The 22540-nt window shown below is 48.0% G+C and overlaps 1 protein-coding gene across 3 annotated transcripts in view; it reads left to right on the top strand.

Moving 5' to 3' along the window:
• LOC106566761 (IQ motif and SEC7 domain-containing protein 1) overlaps positions 1-22540 on the top strand; it is a 234785-nt gene that overhangs the window by 106273 nt on the left and 105972 nt on the right. The window contains exon 1 of one of the 3 annotated variants that reach the window (XM_014135128.2): positions 6581-7052. The exons of the other annotated variants lie outside the window; for them this stretch is intronic. Within the exon in view, the coding sequence (XP_013990603.2) occupies positions 6913-7052 (140 nt within the window). The 5' untranslated portion in view covers positions 6581-6912. Of the gene's footprint in view, positions 1-6580; positions 7053-22540 lie in introns of those variants that run through there. 3 annotated transcript variants of the gene reach the window in all.

Raw genomic sequence — 22540 nt, forward strand, 5'->3', positions numbered from 1 at the left:
AGAGGAGATAGGGGGGAGTAGAGGAGTTAGGGGGGAGTAGAGGAGTTAGAGGAGTTGGGGAGTAGAGGAGTTAGGGGGGTGTAGAGGAGTTAGAGGGGGAGTAGAGGAGTTAGGGGGGAGTAGAGGAGTTAGGGGAGTAGAGGAGTTAGGGGGGAGTAGAGGAGTTAGGGGGTGTAGAGGAGTTAGGGGGGAGTAGAGGAGTTAGAGTGGGAGTAGAGGAGTTAGGGGGGAGTAGAGGAGTTAGGGGGGAGTAGAGGAGTTAGGGGTGTAGAGGAGTTAGAGGGGAGTAGAGGAGTTAGGGGGTGTAGAGGAGATAGAGGGGGAGTAGAGGAGTTAGGGGGAGTAGAGGAGAGGAGTAGAGGAGTTAGAGGGGGGAGTAGAGGAGTTAGAGGGGGGAGTAGAGGAGTTAGAGGGGGGAGTAGAGGAGTTAGGGGGGGAGTAGAGGAGTTAGGGGGGAGTAGAGGAGTTAGGGGGAGTAGAGGAGTTAGGGGGGGTAGAGGAGTTAGAGGGGGAGTAGAGGAGTTAGGGGGAGTAGAGGAGTTAGGGGGAGTAGAGGAGTTAGGGGGGAGTAGAGGAGTTAGAGGGGAGTAGAGGAGTTAGGGGGGAGTAGAGGAGTTAGGGGGGAGTAGAGGAGTTAGTGGAGTAGAGGAGTTAGGGGGGAGTAGAGGAGTTAGGGGGGAGTAGAGGAGTTAGAGGGGGAGTAGAGGAGTTAGGGGGGGAGTAGAGGAGTTAGGGGGGAGTAGAGGAGTTAGGGGGGAGTAGAGGAGTTAGGGGGAGTAGAGGAGTTATGGGGGAGTAGAGGAGTTAGGGGGGAGTAGAGGAGTTAGTGGGGAGTAGAGGAGTTAGAGGGGGAGTAGAGGAGTTGGGGGGAGTAGAGGAGTTAGGGGGGAGTAGAGGAGTTAGGGGGAGTAGAGGAGTTAGGGGGGAGTAGAGGAGTTGAGGGGGAGTAGAGGAGTTGAGGGGGAGTAGAGGAGTTGGGGGGAGTAGAGGAGTTGGGGGGGAGTAGAGGAGTTAGGGGGGAGTAGAGGAGTTGAGGGGGAGTAGAGGAGTTAGGGGGGAGTAGAGGAGTTAGGGGGGGAGTAGAGGAGTTATGGGGGAGTAGAGGAGTTATGGGGGAGTAGAGGAGTTAGGGGGGGAGTAGAGGAGTTGAGGGGGAGTAGAGGAGTTGGGGGGAGTAGAGGAGTTGGGGGGAGTAGAGGAGTTGGGGGGAGTAGAGGAGTTAGGGGTTAGAGGGGGATTAGAGAGGGGGTAGAGGAGTTGGGGGGTTAGAGGATTTAGAGGGGGTAGAGTAGTTAGGGGTTAGAGGGGGGTTAGAGGAGTTGGGGTTTAGAGGAGTTGGGGGGGTAGAGGAGTTAGGGGTAGAGGAGTTAGGGGGGGTAGAGGGGGGTTGGATGAGTTAGAGGGGGGTAGAGGAGTTAGAGGGGGGTAGAGGAGTTAGGGGGGTTAAGGGGGGTTAGAGGGGGTAGAGGAGTTAGGGGGTTAGGGGGAGTAGAGGAATTATAGGGGGGTTAGGGGGGTTGAGGGGTTAGGGGGGTTAGAGGGGGTAGTAGTGGAATTATAGGGGGGAGTAGAGGAGTTTTAGAGGGGGAAGTAAGAGGAGTTGGGAGGGTAGAGGAGTTAGAGGAGTTGGGGGTTAGAGGGGAATAGAGGAGTTAGAGGGGGTAGAGGAGTTCGAGGGGGGGTAGAGGAGTTAGAGGGGGGGTAGAGGAGTTATAGGGGGGTTAGAGGAGTTAGAGGGGGGATAGAGGAGTTAGAGGGGGGTAGAGGAGTTGGGGGTTAGTGGGTTAGAGGAGTTGGGGGGTAGAGGGGGAGTAGAGGAGTTGGGGGAGTAGATTAGCTGGATGGGGTAGAGGAGTTATAGGGGGGAGTAGAGGAGTTGTAGAGGAGTTTTAAACGGGGGAGTAGAGGAGTTTTAGAGGGGGGAGTAGAGGAGATGTAGAGGGGAGTAGAGGAGTTGTAGAGGGGGGAGTAGAGGAGTTGTAGAGGGGGGAGTAGAGGAGTTTTAGAGGGGGGAGTAGAGGAGTTTTAGAGGGGGGAGTAGAGGAGTTTTAGAGGAGTTAGAGGGGGGGAGTAGAGGAGTTGTAGAGGGGGGGAGTAGAGGAGTTGTAGAGGGGGGAGTAGAGGAGTTGTAGAGGGGGGAGTAGAGGAGTTGTAGAGGGGGGAGTAAGAGGAGTTGGGAGGGTAGAGGAGTTAGAGGGGGGTCAACAATAATACCCCTGTCGAGGCTCCCCAGCCCTCCCTACTCCCCAGCCCTCCCTACTCCCCAGCCCCCTACTCCCCAGCCCTCCCTACTCCCCAGCCCTCCCTACTCCCCAGCCCTGATCCCTACTCCCCAGCCCTCCCTACTCCCCAGCCCTCCCTAGTCCCCAGCCCTCCCTAGACCCCAGCCCTCCCCACTCCCCAGCCCTCCCTACTCCCCAGCCCTCCCTACTCCCCAGCCCTCCCTACTCCCCAGCCCTCCGTACTCCCCAGCCCTCCCTACTCCCCAGCCCTCCCTACTCCCCAGCCCTCCCTACTCCCCAGCCCTCCCTAGACCCCGGCCCTCCCTAGTCCCCGGCCCTCCCTAGACCCCCGGCCCTCCCTACTCCCCAGCCCTCCCTACTCCCCAGCCCTCCCTACTCCCCAGCCCTCCCTACTCCCCAGCCCTCCCTACTCCCCAGCCCTCCCTAGACCCCAGCCCTCCCTACTCCCCAGCCCTCCCTACTCCCCAGCCCTCCCTAGTCCCCAGCCCTCCCTAGTCCCCAGCCCTCCCTAGACCCCAGCCCTCCCTACTCCCCAGCCCTCCCTAGACCCCAGCCCTCCCTACTCCCCAGCCCTCCCTAGCCGCTCCCTACTCCCCAGCCCTCCCTAGACCCCAGCCCTCCCCAGTCCCCAGCCCTCCGTACTCCCCAGCCCTCCGTACTCCCCAGCCCTCCCTAGACCCCAGCCCTCCCTACTCCCCAGCCCTCCCTCTTCCCCAGCCCTCCCTACTCCCCAGCCCTCCCTCTTCCCCAGCCCTCCCCTACTCCCCAGCCCTCCCTACTCCCCAGCCCTCCCTAGACCCCAGCCCTCCCTAGACCCCAGCCCTCCCTACTCCCCAGCCCTCCCTACTCCCCAGCCCTCCCTAGACCCCAGCCCTCCCTACTCCCCAGCCTCCTACTCCCCAGCCCTCCCTAGTCAGCCCTCCTACTCCCCAGCCCTCCCTACTCCCCAGCCCTCCCTAGACCCCAGCTCCCTACTCCCAGCCCTCCCTACTCCCCAGCCCTCCCTACTCCCCAGCCCTCCCTACTCCCCAGCCCTCCCTAGACCCCAGCCCTCCCTACTCCCCAGCCCTCCCTACTCCCCAGCCCTCCCTAGACCCCAGCCCTCCCTACTCCCCAGCCCTCCCTACTCCCCAGCCCTCCGTACTCCCCAGCCCTCCGTACTCCCCAGCCCTCCCTACTCCCCAGCCCTCCCTACTCCCCAGCCCTCCCTACTCCCCAGCCCTCCCTACTCCCCAGCCCTCCCTAGACCCCAGCCCTCCCCAGTCCCCAGCCCTCCGTACTCCCCAGCCCTCCCTAGACCCCAGCCCTCCGTACTCCCCAGCCCTCCCTAGTCCCCAGCCCTCCCTAGACCCCAGCCCTCCCTACTCCCCAGCCCTCCCTAGTCCCCGGCCCTCCCTAGTCCCCGGCCCTCCCTACCCTAGACCCCAGCCCTCCCTAGACCCTAGACCCCAGCCCTCCCTACTCCCCAGCCCTCCCTACTCCCCAGCCCTCCCCAGACCCCAGCCCTCCCTAGACCCCCAGCCCTCCCTACACCCCAGCCCTCCCTACTCCCCAGCCCTCCCTAGACCCCAGCCCTCCCTACTCCCCAGCCCTCCCTACTCCCCAGCCCTCCCTACTCCCCAGCCCTCCCTAGTCCCCAGCCCTCCCTAGACCCCAGCCCTCCCTACTCCCCAGCCCTCCCTAGTCCCCAGCCCTCCCTAGCCGCCCTCCCTAGACCCCAGCCCTCCCTAGCCCTAACCCCAGCCCTCCCTACACCCCAGCCCTCCCTACTCCCCAGCCCTCCCTAACCCCCAGCCCTCCCTACTCCCCAGCCCTCCCTACTCCCCAGCCCTCCCTACTCCCCAGCCCTCCCTACTCCCCAGCCCTCCCTAGTCCCCAGCCCTCCCTACTCCCCAGCCCTCCCTACTCCCCAGCCCTCCCTAGACCCCAGCCCTCCCTACTCCCCAGCCCTCCCTACTCCCCAGCCCTCCCTAGTCCCCAGCCCTCCCTACTCCCCAGCCCTCCCTACTCCCCAGCCCTCCCTACTCCCCAGCCCTCCCTACTCCCCAGCCCTCCCTACTCCCCAGCCCTCCCTACTCCCCAGCCCTCCCTAGTCCCCAGCCCTCCCTAGACCCCAGCCCTCCCTACTCCCCAGCCCTCCCTAGTCCCCAGCCCTCCCTCGACCCCAGCCCTCCCTACTCCCCAGCCCTCCCTAGACCCCAGCCCTCCCTCTTCCCCAGCCCTCCCTACTCCCCAGCCCTCCCTCTTCCCCAGCCCTCCCTACTCCCCAGCCCTCCCTACTCCCCAGCCCTCCCTACTCCCCAGCCCTCCCTAGTCCCCAGCCCTCCCTAGTCCCCAGCCCTCCCTAGACCCCAGCCCTCCCTACTCCCCAGCCCTCCCTACTCCCCAGCCCTCCCTAGTCCCCAGCCCTCCCTACTCCCCAGCCCTCCCTAGTCCCCAGCCCTCCCTAGTCCCCAGCCCTCCCCAGTCCCCAGCCTGCTATTGTATGCGGTTTGGTAAGAATAGACCCATTTTGCCCCAAGAGCAGATTTAATAGACAACACTTTGATCTGTGTGTCACTTGCATTATTGAAGTGGCTTTGTGAAATGGATGTGCTGTGCATGAGAGTTCCATCATTACATGAATGAGTATAGAATATATACTGCAGATATTCCTATAGATGTAAGACTATTTTTTAATTGTCTCTACCACCCTCCCCTATGATGCAAGGGCTGTGTAACCTCAATATTTGATGGATAATTGTTTCCTGTGTTGAACAAAGAACATAAGTCACCAGCCTTGTAAGAATTGCACATACACTCATTTTTCATTCCCGGGGTCTTCACTCATAGATGTTTCATTATCTTCCACTCTCTCTCAATTACATTTCAATGTACTTTATTGACATGACATACAGTATTGATACATAGTACCAAAGCACAAGGTTACATTATAAAAAGAGTCATTAACAAGTATTAACAATAGAACATGACCAGGTTATGGAAATCCACAGAATGATCCAGAAACGATGTTAATATGGGGGTGAAATGAAACAATGGACTCGATAAAATAATACATTCTTCCTCATCCTATTGCAACGGTCACTAGCTGTCATCTCGTGACAGGCTGTTATGTAGTGTGCTGCCAACCTCCAGCTTTCTATGTCGTCTTCTAGTATGATTTGTAGCTTTTCTTCATCAGAGCGCTTTACCAAACTTTGAATTTGAAATGAAAATCTGGGGAAGTAATGTTCTCTAATGGTTGTGTATGTTGTGCATTTAATGAGGAAGTACAGCTCTGTCTCTGGTTCTTTCATAATGCAGTGATCACTCTGCCTGCCTTCTTTTGGCAGCCAGCTTTTTCTGTCTGCCCTTTGTTATGGCTAGGCTGTGCTCACTGGCTGCCCTTTGTTATGGCTAGGCTGTGCTCACAGGCTGCCCTTTGTTATGGCTAGGCTGTGCTCACTGGCTGCCCTTTGTTATGGCTAGGCTGTGCTCACTGGCTGCCCTTTGTTATGGCTAGGCTGTGCTCACAGGCTGCCCTTTGTTATGGCTAGGCTGTGCTCACTGGCTGCCCTTTGTTATGGCTAGGCTGTGCTCACTGGCTGCCCTTTGTTATGGCTAGGCTGTGCTCACTGGCTGCCCTTTGTTATGGCTAGGCTGTGCTCACTGGCTGCCCTTTGTTATGGCTAGGCTGTGCTCACTGGCTGCCCTTTGTTATGGCTAGGCTGTGCTCACTGGCTGCCCTTTGTTATGGCTAGGCTGTGCTCACTGGCTGCCCTTTGTTATGGCTAGGCTGTGCTCACTGGCTGCCCTTTGTTATGGCTAGGCTGTGCTCACTGGCTGCCCTTTGTTATGGCTAGGCTGTGCTCACTGGCTGCCCTTTGTTATGGCTAGGCTGTGCTCACTGGCTGCCCTTTGTTATGGCTAGGCTGTGCTCATTGGCTGCCCTTTGTTATCATTTGCCTCTCTCTCTCAAGTCAATTCAAAGGGCTTTTCTCTCTCTCTCTGTCTCTCATATGAGGTGTTTTTCCCAGCCGTCACTCTCCAGAGCCACGAAGCAGATGCCCTGTCTTCCTATAGAGTCTAATTAACAGGCTTTACCTGACAAACTAATTGCACAATCCCTCATTAGTCTTAAAAGCCTCATCAGTTTGGGATGCAGCAGAAAGAAACTCATTGATTCCACAAAAAGGGAGAGAGATGGGGAGGGAGAGAGAGACTATGAGCCCTACCTCCAACACATTCTCCTGTTTCCATGGAGACCAGGGAGCCAATCGGGTGGCCCGGCTGCGGGCTGTACTACCGTGAGCAGAGGAGAGGTGGTGTAGGGAGGATGTGGATGAAATCCGGTGTGTATTAGAGACAATAAATATATAATTCTCGCTCCTGCAGGTTATCCCCATGCTTTTGATGGCTAGCCCTGTCTCCTCTGCCTTGGTACGTGTTCAGCCATCGTCACATAGCATGGGTTTAAATGGAGGCTGTTTATCAGTGTTAAACAGCCTCACTGTGCCTTGCTCGACCACTACACACCCCCTGCCTGCCTTTTGGACCTGCCTCGTTACATCACAGAGCTCTTTCTGGCTGGCTGTTTGTGACTGAGAGTGAGAGTGTATGTGAGAGAGTGTATGAGTCTGTGCGCACGCTTCTGCTCCGTTGAGTCAAGTCCCATTGACGAGCCAGGAGGATGGACAAGCCGAGCGTGTGGCGTGCCGTGGTGAGCAGCACCGACCCCAGGCGTCCCCGCAGCGAGTCCAGCACGCCACCCAGCGGCGGGGCTCACCCGGACAGACCCAGCTCTGCCATGTCCTACCGGCTATATGACATGTGAGTAGTAGCAGTCCCTGTGAACCTCATGCTGTATGAATGGGGCTGTATGGAGGTGGGGCTGGGCTGGTCCTTCCATCCTTCATTGACAGGGATGCAGTGTGGCACTTTGTTATTGCAGTGTCTCCAGTGCATGTGCTGAGTCACCTAGCTGGCGCTTGCAGACCTTGCTCTGTCCTCTCCTCTCATCCTGTCATGTCTGGAGAATAGAGATGGGATGAGTTTGTGACTCTGAGAGCTCTCTCCCTTAGTTAACAACCCTAGCCCTAACGGAGAATGGTGGTCATGTGGAGGGATGTCTGTGTGTGTGTGGTAGACGTGTGTGTTGGTGGTAAACATGGCTGTTAATATTTATATGATCAATTACATTTTCATTGAATTTTTTTATCCTTTTTGTTGAAATGGACACTGTATGATGTGATGAGGGAGGATGAAGGGTTTTTGGTAGACTGTTGTGATGTTATACTGTCAGATTGTTTCCATTGTGATTGAAATCACCCTGTCATGGGAGTTATTTTGTTTTGAGTGGCTGATGACTGACAAGGAGAATATGACTCATTTTTGGCTGATGCTATGACGGCTCTTATGTAGTGCGTGATTTCCTCCCAGCTCTGATTTGTGTGTGTGTGTGTGTGTGTGTGTGTGTGTGTGTGTGTGTGTGTGTGTGTGTGTGTGTGTGTGTGTGTGTGTGTGTGTGTGTGTGTGTGTGTGTGTGTGTGTGTGTGTGTGTGCGTGCGTTATGGATACGGCTGGTACTTGTAGTGAATGTTATTTTTGGGATGTCGTTGTTCGCTTCAACACTGTTTTGGATGCTTCATGCTTGTCTCTCCAGTTTAGCGTTGCTGCTACCTCAGCTGAATAAATCCTTGTGTCATCTCTGATTAGGTCTTTGTTTGTGAAAGGATACAGGAATCATATTGTATTCCTGTATCACACAGTGAACCTCCAACCTCTCTCTTCCGGAGGGGTTGAATTTCTATTGTTGTTTCGGTGCAGGTGCCTGCGCCAAAATCGGTTTGTTCCAACATGATTCCACACAGAGCTCATATGACTGAAAAAAAAGAGATATCATCACGTAAAAATCTATTTTTGTCAGTTTATCCTGTTTTGCATTTTGTGATGGTGTGCAACCTAATCAAGATGCATTGGTTAGTGTGCACTTATAATCTAATGATGATCAGATATGATCAGATCTTCATGTGTGTGGATGCGTATTGCTCAGGCATCATTATGTGTTATATGAATTGGCCCGTCACTGGGTGATCATTTTGTGCAGAAAATAGGGATCAGTCCACTTAATAAATATGCAATAGCCTCTGCCAAGTCCTTCACAGGCAATCTGGTCTTGTTACTCACAATCCCAAAAGCTAGAGTCGTTTTGCAGTACCTACAATATTATAACACATGATTATTCACAGTGATGCTTTCATTTTGTCTGGTATTTTTCAGCATTAAATTAATACGTCATAAGCCCCAGGCAGGTCACCACTGCTACAGTCCAATACCTGTGTGTTTTTATTCTGCTTGACTGGGATGGTTATAAGCATTGCATAATCAGCAGCACCATCTGTCTCCGATTCCTTGTCTGTCCTTTCATCAGTCTTCCAGTAGCAGTCCACTTCACTGGACACAGACTGATGGACTGACTGACGGCTTTAAATGAGACCAGATTAGTGCAGGTCAGGAAGTCAAGGTGACACGGGGGTCAGGGTTAAAGGGCTAATCCTAAATTCAAACAATAACGTGGATACCCCGCCACTTGTTTTGGTAAACAGCTGAGAGATGGGGCTTCAGAAAAATAACCCCTCTCAAATTCCTAGACAGACCAATGGATGCAACAACTGACCATGAGATCAAAATGATCCTTTTAACCATGTTTTGAAACTGTGTTTGTTTACATTGACCTTGTTAAGAAACGTAGGAGTAAAACAAGCTTACAGTGCATTCAGAAAGTATTTTAGACTCCTTCCCTTTCTCCACATTTTGTTACGTTACAGCTACGTTAAAACATTTTTTTACTCGTCAATCTACACTCAATACCCCATACGGACAAAGTGAAAACAGGTTTTAAGAAATGTTTGGAAATGTATAAAAAATAAAAAACACATAACTTTATTTACATAAGTATTCAGACCCTTTGCTATGAGACTCGAAATTGTGATCAGGTGCATCTTGTTTCCATTGATCGTATTTGAGATGTTTCTACAAATTGATTAGAGTCCACCAGTGGTAAATTCAATTGATTGGACATGATTTGGAAAGTCACACACCTGTCTATATAAGGTCCCACAGTTGACGGTGCATGTCAGAGCAAAAACCAAGCCATGAGGTCGAAGAAATTGTCCGTAGAGCTCCGAGACAGGATTGTGTCGAGGCACAGATCCGGGGAAGGGTACAAAAAACGTTCTGCGGCATTGAAGGTCCCCAAGAACACAGTGGCCTCCATCATTATTAAATGGAAGAAGTTTGAATCCACCAAGACTCTTCCTAGAGCTGGCCGCCCGGCCAAACTGAGCAATCGGGAGAGAAGGGCCTTAGTCAGGGAGGTGACCAAGAACCCGATGGTCACTCTGACAGAGCTCCAGTGTTCCTCTGTGGAGATGGGAGAACTTTCCAGAAGGACAACCATCTCTGCAGCACTCCACCAATCAGGCCTTTATGGTAGAGTGGCCAGACGGAAGCCACTCTTCAGTAAAAGGCACATGACAGCCCGCTTGGAGTTTGCCAACAGGCACTTAAAGGACAAGATTCTCTGGTCTGTTGAAACCAAGATTGAACTCCTTGGCCTGAATGCCAAGTGTCTGGAGGAAACCTGGCACCATCCCTACGGTGAAACATGGTGGTGGCAGCATCATGCTGTGTGGATGTTTTTCAGCAGCAGGGACTGGGAGACTAGTCAGGATCTAGGGAAAGATGAACGGAGCAAAGTACAGAGAGATCCTTGATGAAAACCTGCTCCAGAGTGCTCAGGACCTCAGACTGGTGTGAAGGTTCACCTTCCAACAGGACAATGACCCTAAGCACACAGCCAAGGCAATACAGGAGTGGCTTCGGATCAAGTCTCTGAATGTCCTTGAGTGGCCCAGCCAGAGCTCAGACTTGAACCCGATTAATCCTCTCAAGCTTTCTCTGCAGAGAAAAATGGGACAAACTCCCCAAATGCAGGTGTGCCAAGCTTGTACCGTCATACCCAAGAAGACTCAAGGCTGTAATTGCTGCCAAAGGTGCTTCAACAAAGTACTGAGTAAAGGGTCTGAATACTTATGTAAATGTGATATTTTTTTTATTTTTTTTAATACATTAGCAAACATTTCAAAAAAAAAATGTTGCTTTGTTATTACGGGGTATTGTGTGTAGATTGATGAGGGGCCAAAAAATATTTGATCCATTTTAGAATAAGGCTGTAACGTAAGGAAATATGGAAAAAGTCAAGGGGTCTGAATACGTTCCGAAGGCACTGTAACATTCAACATGGGTGAACATTTAAAACCAGATACTACTCAAGTAGTATTTTACTGGGTGATTTGTTTTTCTATTAAGGTATCTTTACTTTTACAGAGAAAATACTGATCATCACCACCCGACTATGATCCAACTATACAGAATGAAGGAGACCTATAATCATCACTTCCCTATGAACCTGACTGTTGTAATACAGAGATATGAACCTGACTGTGGCAATACAGAGATATGAACCTGACTGTGGTAATACAGAGATATGAACCTGACTGTGGTAATACAGAGATATGAACCTGACTGTGGTAATACAGAGATATGAACCTGACTGTGGTAATACAGAGATATGAACCTGATATGAACCTGACTGTGGTAATACAGAGATATGAACCTGACTGTGGTAATACAGAGATATGAACCTGACTGTGGTAATACAGAGATATGAACCTGACTGTAGTAATACAGAGATATGATCTACTATAGTATGATCCTCAGAGACTGGTCCCTACTGATGACATACAGTATGATGATGAGTGTTTACATACGATCAACTTGGCACAAGAGCTGGGAAAAACAGGATTTGTACAGTATTGGGTGATATACTCTGTCATTATGCCCATTTCTACTACTACCCTTCTCTCTGATGGCCTAGGGGACAGTGGCCTAGGGGACAGTGGCCTAGGGGACAGTGGCTCAGGGGACAGTGGCTCAGGGGACAGTGGCCTAGGGGACAGTGGCCCAGGGAAGGGTGAAAGAGTGGGACAGTGTTATTGTGAAGACAGGCTCGTACATCCATGCAGAATGTATCTGCGCATTAGCGCGCGTGCGTGCGTGCGCGTGCGTGTGCGTGTGCGTGTGTGTGTGTGTGTGTGTGTGTGGTGAGTGACTTGCAGGGCTGTTGCTTACTGCCCCATGTGCTGACTAGATCAGATGTGACAGCATGCTCTCTGTATTGCCTGGCCAAGCAGTGACAGCAGGATTATTTACATAGTCACAGTCTTACATAATGGCCAGCATGAGCATGGGGGTCAAATCCATTTCATCCTTCCTTTGTATCTCTCTGGTTAAATTCCATTTCAATTCAGTCAATTAAGTGCATCAAATTTCTAAGAATTGAATGATCGGCCTATTCATTGGAAATACTTCCTTGAAATGGAAATAGAATTTCTATTAATATTATCATCTGAAATGATGGATGGAATTTGATCTGAGCCAATCGTTGGCCGTGGCAGCATGTGTTATGCAGACTGTGGCTATGCAGGCCGGTAGGTAACAGCCTGTCATGCTTCCTTGTGTTCTGCTGCCTGACACTGCAGTTCCAGTGCTGTGCCGTGTGCTGCCGTGTACTCAGGCTAAAAGCAGAGAAATGTGCTGCCAGTGCCTGGCGGTGGTGGTGACGCACTCTGTTGTTTGTTTGCCTAGCGTAGCGCTGGCGTAGCGCTGGCGTCATCAGGACAGCGGCTTCACAATTCCATCTAGCAGCTATTATCTGGGTATGGGCATCCCTGCATCGATGCTGGAGCCTTTAGGCTACACTACAGCTACTCCACATCCCTCCAGAGAATCCGACATTATTCAAATGAACCGTGACAACCCAGAATGTGTATCCATTATGTTTTTTTACATGAAGTGTCAATATTGTTTTATATGGAGATATTTTGGGAATTATATGATTGGAGTATTTCAACATATTTCTTCCTGGGCACGTAGTCAAACTCCTATCAGTAAACTCCTCTGCACCAGGAGACTGTTAGTATGGTCCCTCATAGCCTAAAATGTCCCTACAACCTGTATCCCAGCACCTCACAGTTACAACCCTTATCCCAGCACCTCACATCTACAACCCTTATCCCAGCACCTCATATCTACAACCCTTATCCCAGCACCTCACATCTACAACCCTTATCCCAGCACCTCACAGCTACAACCCTTATCCCAGCACCTCACATGTACAACCCTTATCCCAGCACCTCACATGTACAACCCTTATCCCAGCACCTCACATCTACAACCCTTATCCCAGCACCTCACATCTACAACCCTTATCCCAGCACCTCACATCTACAACCCTTATCCCAGCACCTCACATCTACAACCCTTATCCCAGCACCTCACATCTACAACCCTTATCCCAGCACCTCACATCTACAACCCTTATCCCAGCACCTCACATCTACAACCCTTATCCCAGCACCTCACATCTACAACCCTTATCCCAGCACCTCACAGCTACAACCCTTATCCCAGCACCTCACAGCTACAACCCTTATCCCAGCACCTCACATCTACAACCCGTATCCCAGCACCTCACATGTACAACCCTTATCCCAGCACCTCACAGCTACAACCCTTATCCCAGCACCTCACATCTACAACCCGTATCCCAGCACCTCACATCTACAACCCGTATCCCAGCACCTCACATCTACAACCCGTATCCCAGCACCTCACAGCTACAACCCTTATCCCAGCACCTCACAGCTACAACCCTTAGCCCAGCACCTCACATCTACAACCCTTATCCCAGCACCTCACATCTACAACCCTTATCCCAGCACCTCACAGCTACAACCCTTAGCCCAGCCCCTCACAGCTACAACCCTTAGCCCAGCACCTCACAGCTACAACCCTTAGCCCAGCACCTCACATCTACAACTTTTAGCCTAGCACCTCACATCTACAACCCTTAGCCCAGCACCTCACATCTACAACCCTTAGCCCAGCACCTCACATCTACAACCCTTATCCCAGCACCTCATATCTACCCTACAACCCTTAGCCCAGCACCTCACATCTACAACCCTTATCCCAGCACCTCACATCTACAACCCTTATCCCAGCACCTCACAGCTACAACCCTTATCCCAGCACCTCACATCTACAACCCGTATCCCAGCACCTCACATCTACAACCCGTATCCCAGCACCTCACATCTACAACCCTTATCCCAGCACCTCACATCTACAACCCTTATCCCAGCACCTCATATCTACCCTACAACCCTTAGCCCAGCACCTCACATCTACCCTACAACCCTTATCCCAGCACCTCACATCTACAACCCTTATCCCAGCACCTCACATCTACAACCCTTATCCCAGCACCTTACATCTACAACCCGTATCCCAGCACCTCACATCTACAACCCGTATCCCAGCACCTCACATCTACAACCCGTATCCCAGCACCTCACATCTACAACCCTTATCCCAGCACCTCACATCTACAACCCTTATCCCAGCACCTCATATCTACCCTACAACCCTTAGCCCAGCACCTCACATCTACCCTACAACCCTTATCCCAGCACCTCACATCTACAACCCTTATCCCAGCACCTCACATCTACAACCCTTATCCCAGCACCTTACATCTACAACCCGTATCCCAGCACCTCACATCTACAACCCTTATCCCAGCACCTCACAGCTACAACCCTTATCCCAGCACCTCACAGCTACAACCCTTATCCCAGCACCTCACATCTACAACCCTTATCCCAGCACCTCACATCTACAACCTTTAGCCCAGCACCTCACATCTACAACCCTTATCCCAGCACCTCACATCTACAACCCTTAGCCCAGCACTTCACATCTACAACCCTTAGCCCAGCACCTCACATCTACAACCCTTAGCCCAGCACCTCACATCTACAACCCTTAGCCCAGCACCTCACATCTACAACCCTTAGCCCAGCACCTCACATCTACAACCCTTATCCCAGCACCTCACAGCTACAACCCTTATCCCAGCACCTCACAGCTACAACCCTTATCCCAGCACCTCACATGTACAACCCTTATCCCAGCACCTCACATGTACAACCCTTTTCCCAGCACCTCACATCTACAACCCTTATCCCAGCACCTCACATCTACAACCCTTATCCCAGCACCCCACATCTACAACCCTTATCCCAGCACCCCACATCTACAACCCTTATCCCAGCACCTCACATCTACAACCCTTATCCCAGCACCTCACATCTACAACCCTTATCCCAGCACCTCACATCTACAACCCTTATCCCAGCACCTCACAGCTACAACCCTTATCCCAGCACCTCACATCTACAACCCTTATCCCAGCACCTCACATCTACAACCCTTATCCCAGCACCTCACATCTACCCTACAGCCATGTCTGTTCTGTTGGCCTGGGACAATAGTGGTTTCCTTCATGGGGAACAGAGGTTCTACATTGGAATTCCGGAAGGAAACTGTCCTGAAATTTAAACAACAGCCTCCTCCAGCTCAGCCTCCTAATGAAAGGTGAATTGGCGAGGCACCCTGAACCAAACACTGCTTTAGTCAGAGTAGAGTAGACACATTTGTGTCAACCTGACAAGCATCTTTATGCGTCTAAAAAAACAACTGCAGTTCATGTTACACAATGTGTGTTGAGTGTATGCCCACGTGTGTTTGTGTAGCTTTGACCAAATCCCTCCTTTAAAAGGTAAATCCGGAGTTATTACCTCCCTTTTTGGACTGTTATATTCATGATATATAGACATTGATTTTTTAAGAATATAACTCAAAAATGCCTCATGAGCTTAGTTAAACTGCCGTACCCCACCATAACCCAAAATATACAGTGCATTCGGTAAGTATTCAGACCCCTTGACTTTTTCCTCATTTTGTTATGTTACAGCCTTATTCTAAAATTGATTAAATTGCTTTTTTATTATTTAACGATCCCAGAACAGGCCATTTTACCAGTAAGTAAACTTATGGCTTTGTTCCCAGAACCAATGGTAAACCAAAAACGTACATTCCCACAACTTCCAAGGAACCAAGTGTGCTAGCTGGGAAGTGGCCAGCAGCATACCACCCTGCATCCCACTGCTGGCTTGCTTCTAAAGCTAAGCAGGGTTGGTCCCTGGATGGGAGACCAGATGCTGCTGGAAGTGGTGTTGGAGGGCCAGTAGGAGGCACCCTTTCCTCTGGTCTCAAAAAAATATCCCAATGCCCCAGGGCAGTGATTGTGGTCGTTTCCCTGTGCAGGGTGCCGTCTTTCGGATGGGAAGTAAAACGGCCATCCTGACTCTCTGTGGTCACTAAAGATCCCATGGCACTTATCGTAAGAGTAGGTGTGTTAACCCAGGTGTCCTGGCTAAATTCCCAATCTGAGCCTCATACCGTCACGGTCACCTAATCATACCCAGTTTACGATAGGCTCATTCATCCCCCCTCCTCTCCCCTGAAACTATTCCCCAGGTCGTTGCTGTAAATGAGAATGTGTTCTCAGTCAACTTACCTGGTAAAATAAGGGTTAAATAAAAATCACTGTAAAAGTTGTCAAAAATATAAATAGTAAAGTACAGATACAACTTAAGTAGTACTTTAAAGTATTTTTACTTAAGTACATTAGAGCACTGAATCTCCTCTCCATTGGGGTGATGCTCAGCACTCAGACCTTGACGCTAACAGCACTGAACAGGGCCAATAAGAACAATGCTAGCCGGGGCTATGCTACATTAGCCTGGGCGCTAGTGTGTTCCAGCTATTCCATTTCAATTCAGTCAATTCTGGGTATGAATTGAAAATATGGAACCTTTTGTTATTTTTCATGAGAAATGATCAACTCATGATTTACAATTTTAATTCACCTCTTGAATTGACTGATTTAATCAAAAAGAAACAACTCCAACCTTGTTTCCATCATTAACCTAACAGGGTTACCTCATTGTTGCCTTGCCAAGACAATGATAAATTGGGCAAATCAGAATCTGACTGGCGCCCAGGCTAGCACTAGGCAGCTCTGAAATTGGACTCTGCTCTAATACACTGGCACCCACACAAGGGCTGGGGTCACGGAATGTGATTGCTATTAGGTTTGCACTTGAAGTGCCAGCCCTGGACTGGACAGGGCTTGTTTGGAACATGCTCAGGGCATGGATTAGCTCTCTCCACTGCTGGGAGCTGTAGTTCTCTCAGGGGTATATCTCAGGGAGCAGTGGGTTCTCAGGGGTATATCTCTGGGAGCTGTAGTTCTCTCAGGGGTATATCTCAGGGAGCAGTGGGTTCTCAGGGGTATATCTCTGGGAGCTGTAGTTCTCTCAGGGGTATATCTCTGGGAGCTGTAGTTCTCTCAGGGGTATATATCTGGGAGCTGTAGTTCTCTCAGGGGTATATCTCTGGGAGCTGTAGTTCTCTCAGGGGTATATCTCTGGGAGCTGTAGTTCTCTCAGGGGTATATCTCAGGGAGCAGTGGGTTCTCAGGGGTATATCTCTGGGAGCTGTAGTTCTCTCAGGGGTATATCTCTGGGAGCAGTGGGTTCTCAGGGGTATATCTCTGGGAGCTGTAGTTCTCTCAGGGGTATATCTCAGGGAGCAGTGGGTTCTCAGGGGTATATCTCTGGGAGCTGTAGTTCTCTCAGGGGTATATCTCTGGGAGCTGTAGTTCTCTCAGGGGTATATCTCTGGAAGCTGTAGTTCTCTCAGGGGTATATTCTAGTGTTTATGCGTCCGTGGATTGAGCCATCCCATAATAGGCCCTTAACCTTCCCAACAGCAGCTTCAGGCACTGAGATACAGAGCAGTGGGAAGGAGGGTGGCATAGCAGCATCCGCATGCAGAACACTGTGTTCCCACGGACAACTATACACATTTTATGGGAACGCATATTTACATGGTAGTCTGTTAATGTAATTACAATTTTGTAGAAACATTGATTTCATTACCATATTTATTTTCACTGTATTGTGACTGAAACCCTTTTATCTTGCATGCGGTTGTCCTTAACCAATATAGGTCTAAAAGCATGCATGTGTAATATCTATCATCCTGTTTGGTTTTCGTGACTCTGAATTTCTGTGGCTTGTTGATAACTCGCCAATAGATAATCCTATCATCAATATAGAGCATCACGTTCTATGCAATGTTGTCACAACATTATGCTTAAACAATGTTCACATGATGCACCCAAATCACTGTGCATTGTCTTACTTATAAACCATTCCAATATCAACAAAAACATCACTCACGAAATCACAAAAAATGCTTTATCGCCCCACCCAGAATAGACATAATTCATTGTAATGTGTATGTTGCGTTACACATGTGAGCTCTGTCAGCTCTCTTCTGTATAAGTATGCCCTCTTTCATAGGGAAGACTATGTTCTCCATCAATTCTGTTGCCCGGCCTCAATAAATGCCTTCACGATAGTGGGAGGGAAGAGAGGGAGGACATGGATTCCACCTCCACCCTGCAGCCTTACTGGATCTCTCTTTTTCTTCTGTTCCCTCGTTTTCTTTTCTCTACTTTTAAACACTGCTCCAGCTTTATGTAAGTCTTTTCTCTCTCCTGCTCCCTCCTTCCTCCCCCTCTCTCCCCTCCTCTCTTGCTTAATTTTGCTCTCCCACATCTCTCTTCCTCTCAACTATTTATCTCCCCATCTCTCTTTCTTGTTCTCCTCCCCTTTCTTTTTTCCCTTCTCTTTTTCTAACCCTCTGTCTCCCTCTCTTTTCCCCCCTCCTCCCTTTTCTTTCTTTCTCTCTCCATTCTCTGTCCTCACCCTCGTTCTCGTTCTCTCTTCCCTCTCTTCTGCATGGGTTCTTTAAGTCTGGAGGCTAAACAGCAGTAGTGTAGCATCTACTGTATGTGATAAGAGATTTGACTGTAATCTAAATGTTATAGTATGCATTGTTTGACACACAATGTTAAATTCAAATCTCCCTACCATCATATCTAAGCCAATATGACACCAATGTTGATTCAAATCAAGTTGATTGAAGGTACACAACACATGATCGTCATGATCCGTCTGGCCGTTACCGAGGACCACTATACCGGATTTGTTCTAGACTATAGGATACAAATGAGGTTACAGCGTCCATAAAGTGACCATTAGACTTATATCCATTTGGACTGAACAAGTTTGTAGGTGCAACATTTTTTAAATTAGATTCACAATTTTTCTCTCTCACGTGCACATTTCTGCCTAATAAAATCCAACGATGTGCTACCTTTCTGTAGTATTTCAGCCGAATCTCACTGTTCAGTAGCAGCTAGCAAGTAGAAAGCTAACACCAGTTGGATGAGAAGCAAAAGGAAGGTAGCTAGCTAGCCAGGTATATTTTGCTATGGAAGGGTTTTCATATGGCTAAAGACAGTCATCTGTGTAAACTGCTGACCTGGACACTTGCGTGTAATCAGAGCACAAACAAATAAACTCGCGAACGTCCTTGGCTGCTATTACAGCCAGTTAGATACACCACACGTTGGTAACTTTGGGAAAACTGTCACGCTGCTAATTTATAATGCATGCACAAACCAGACAGATGCGCATAGTTTTTGACACCCCCCTCCCTTTTCCGACACACAAACACCCGCGCACATACGGTGTGTGCTTATTTTAATTAATTGGGTGTCTCTTAAAAGAGCCCTTGGGTTTGTTGGTCCTCGTTGAGTGTAGTGACAGGGAGTGTGACGACGCTACTATGGAAGAGAGAACAGTGGAGAGGCCAGGTATCGGTTTCCCGATAGTGATGGAGTTCATAACATAAGTTTCCTACATAACATTTCCTACAACGGCCAAATATAAAATATGCATTTTCCTCAACACCACGCGGAGAGAGCAGTCGCTATGTGTGTTGTTGGTGCATGTATCGAAAGAAAGGAAGATCAGCTTTCTCCATTCAAATCTTTCATTAACATTAGAATTATTTCACAATACGGATGACGGATCAGCTCCTAGAGAGATATTACCACTTACAGCTGAAAATATTGAGGTGGCTTATTCTAATGCTCACCCAATAAAATCACAGATTTGGCACATCATTACATCATGAAATATATTAAGTAGCCTGCAAGTAGCAAAATAGAACTCGATTAAACATAACATTTTAAATGGATTAAATTGAGATTTAGTGTCACTGGACTACACACAATACCTCATAATGTCAAAGTGGAATCATGTCTTTACAAATGAATTACAAATGAAAAGCTGAAATGTCTCGAGTCAATAAGTATTCAAACCCTTTGTTATGGCAAGCCTAAATACATTCAGGAGTAGACTTTGCAAAACAAGTCACATAATAAGTTGCATGGACTCACTCTGTGTGCAATAATAGTGTTTAACATGATTTTTAAATGACTACCTCATCTCTGTATCCCACACATAGAATTATCTGTAAGGTCCCTCAATGGAGTAGTGAATTTTAAACACAGATTCAACCACAAAGACCAGGAAGGTTTTCCAAGGCCTCGCAAAGAAGGGCACCTGTTGGTAGATGGGAATATCCCTTTGAGCATGGTGAAGTTAATTACACTTTGGATGGTGTATCAATACACCCAGTCACTACAAAGGTACAGGCATCCTTCCTAACTCAGTTGTCAGAGAGGAAGGAAACTGCTCAAGAATTTTACCATGAGGACAATGGTGACTTTAAAACAGTTAGATGGCTGTGGTAGGAGAAAACTGAGGATGGATCAACAACATTGTAGTTACTAACCTAAATGACAATTTGAAAAGAAGGAAGCCTGTACAGAATAAAAACATTCCAAAACATGCATCCTGTTTTCAATAAGGCCCTATAAAGTAAAACTGCAAAAAATGTGGCAAATGAATGAACTTCATGTCCTGAATACAAAGCGTTATGTTTGGGGCAAATCCTACACAACACATCACTGAGTACCACTCTTCATATTTTCAAGCATGGTGGTGGCTGCATCATGTTATGGGTATGCTTGTCATCGGAAAAGACTAGGGAGTTTTTTTTGTTGTTGAGCTAAGCACAGGCAAAATCCTAGAGGAAAACCTGGTTCAGTGGGCTTTCCAACAGACACTGGGAGACAAATTCACCTTCCAGTAGGACAATAACCTAAAACACAAGGCCAAATATACACTGGAGTTGCTTACCAAGACGATATTGAATGTTCCTGAGTAGCCTAGTTACAGTTAGGAATTAAATCGTCTTAAAAATCTATGGCAAGACTTGAAAATGGCTGTCTAGCAATGATCAACAACCAACTTGACAGAGCTTGAAGAATTTTAAAAAGATGAATGTGTAAATAATCCAGGTGTGCAAAGCTCTTAGAGACTTACCCAGAAAGACTCAGCTCTAATCGCTGCTTAAGGTGATTGTAACGTGTATTGACAGAGGGGTGTGAAAATGTATGTAAATTTGATATTTCTGTATTTTATTTTCAATAAATGTGCAGAAATGTCTAAAAACATGTTTTCACTTTGTCATTATTGGGTATTGTGTGTAGATAGTTGAGAAGAAATATATGTAATACATTTTGAATTCTGTCTGTAACACAACAAAAATGTGAAATAAGTCAAGGGGTATGAAAACTTTCTGAAGGCACTGTATTTCAATATGATTGACATGGCCCTATAGCCTACTGTTTATATTTGAATGCAGTAATCTCGGTTTTCATTTGAAGCATCTTTTTATACGTCACTTGTTTGTATCAATTGCAACGATATTAGCAACTTTGCATTTGTAGTCAACTTTATTCTGAAGTTATTGCTGTCACAGAGAGACGGATAAACCATGTGGTTCTATGTTTATCGGAGATCTTCTATGTATAAAGTGACATGGGGGGGGCATTTAACAAAGCACTTACCTGTTCTGTTAGTGGTCTGAAGCAGCTGTTTGATTCCAAGCGTTTTCAAGTGTAACTTTAAGAACTATGGTTTAGGGGAACAGCTCGGAGATATAATGATGCTACTACAAAGGTTCTAACGATTAACTTGGCCTTAAGATGCTCAGGGCCGGCTCTAGCCTTTTAGGGGCCCTAAGCAAGATTTTGTTCCATCTGGAAAATCACCTGTTAATATTAAATAAATACTAATAACTACATTATTTCTGTTGCCATTTTTCAAACCCCCGAGGTGCCTAATTTCTATTATAAACTGGTTACCTATGTAATTAGAGCAGTAAAAATAAATGTTTTGTCATACCCTGATATACCACGGCTGTCAGCCAATCAGCATAATGTGTTGTATAATAATGTTGTATAATCACCTTCCGGAAGGTGATTAATATAATTTTTTTGTTAAATTCTTTTTGTGCATCTTTGAGCAATGTTCTATCAATTCCCTGGGTCATCTCATGTTTTCATGTGTATCTGAGCTATTGCTGTTCAAGCAGGCAGAAATTCCTTAATTTAACAGAGTGTCTAACACATTTTTCCTATTTTCCTGCCTCTTCAGTCCAGGGTGCATTCCATGGTGGTGCAGTTGTGAATGTCAGACTCCAGTCTGTGAGGCACATCGATCTGCAGGTTGAACATTATGAGATTGTAGACTCTTAAATCAATAATGCAGTTTGTTTAGGCGATTTTACAGCTAACTAGTTACTTCACATGCTGATATTGACTTTGGTATTATTGTGTGTAGCTGTGTTTGCTAGCTAGCTAGCCAGCCAGCCCATAGAGAAAGCATTGCATTGTGGGTTTTGTAGTCGACTTGAGCAGCAACAGATTTCAGCAACGATTTTCAGATGTTGCTTCCAATCTTATTATAACGACAAAATTAAACATTTGTTCCAAAAAAATATTGTTCTCATATATTAGTATTATGTAACACAGTAAATTATAGGAATGAGTGGTTTTGGGTGGATTTTTCCTTCATTAAGTGAGTAGTAGTCATTGGTCTGAAGCCGAAAAAGGAAGGAAATTCACATGACACCACAATGGTTACTTCAGCCATGCTCTACCAAGGTTTTCCAGCAGACAGATTTGACCTACTACAGTAGCTGTGTTGTTCTATTGTACTTCCAACAATGTGTAGGCCGGTAGCTTAGGATTCAAACCTCAAACAGCCTAATTCATATTCTTCAGAGGGTTAATGGACTTTACGGACTTAATATTGGTAGTGTAAATATATCAAATAATATTGATATATTTACACTACCGATCAAAAGTTTTAGAACACCTACTCATTCAAGGGTTTTTCTTTATTTTTGCTATTTTCAACATTGTAGAATAATAGTAAAGACATCAAAACTATGAAATAACACATATGGAATCATGTAGTAACCAAAAAAGTGTTAAACAAATCAAAATATATTTTATA

Source organism: Salmo salar, chromosome ssa13, assembly GCF_905237065.1.
Source record: "Salmo salar chromosome ssa13, Ssal_v3.1, whole genome shotgun sequence".
Taxonomy (NCBI): domain Eukaryota; kingdom Metazoa; phylum Chordata; class Actinopteri; order Salmoniformes; family Salmonidae; genus Salmo; species Salmo salar.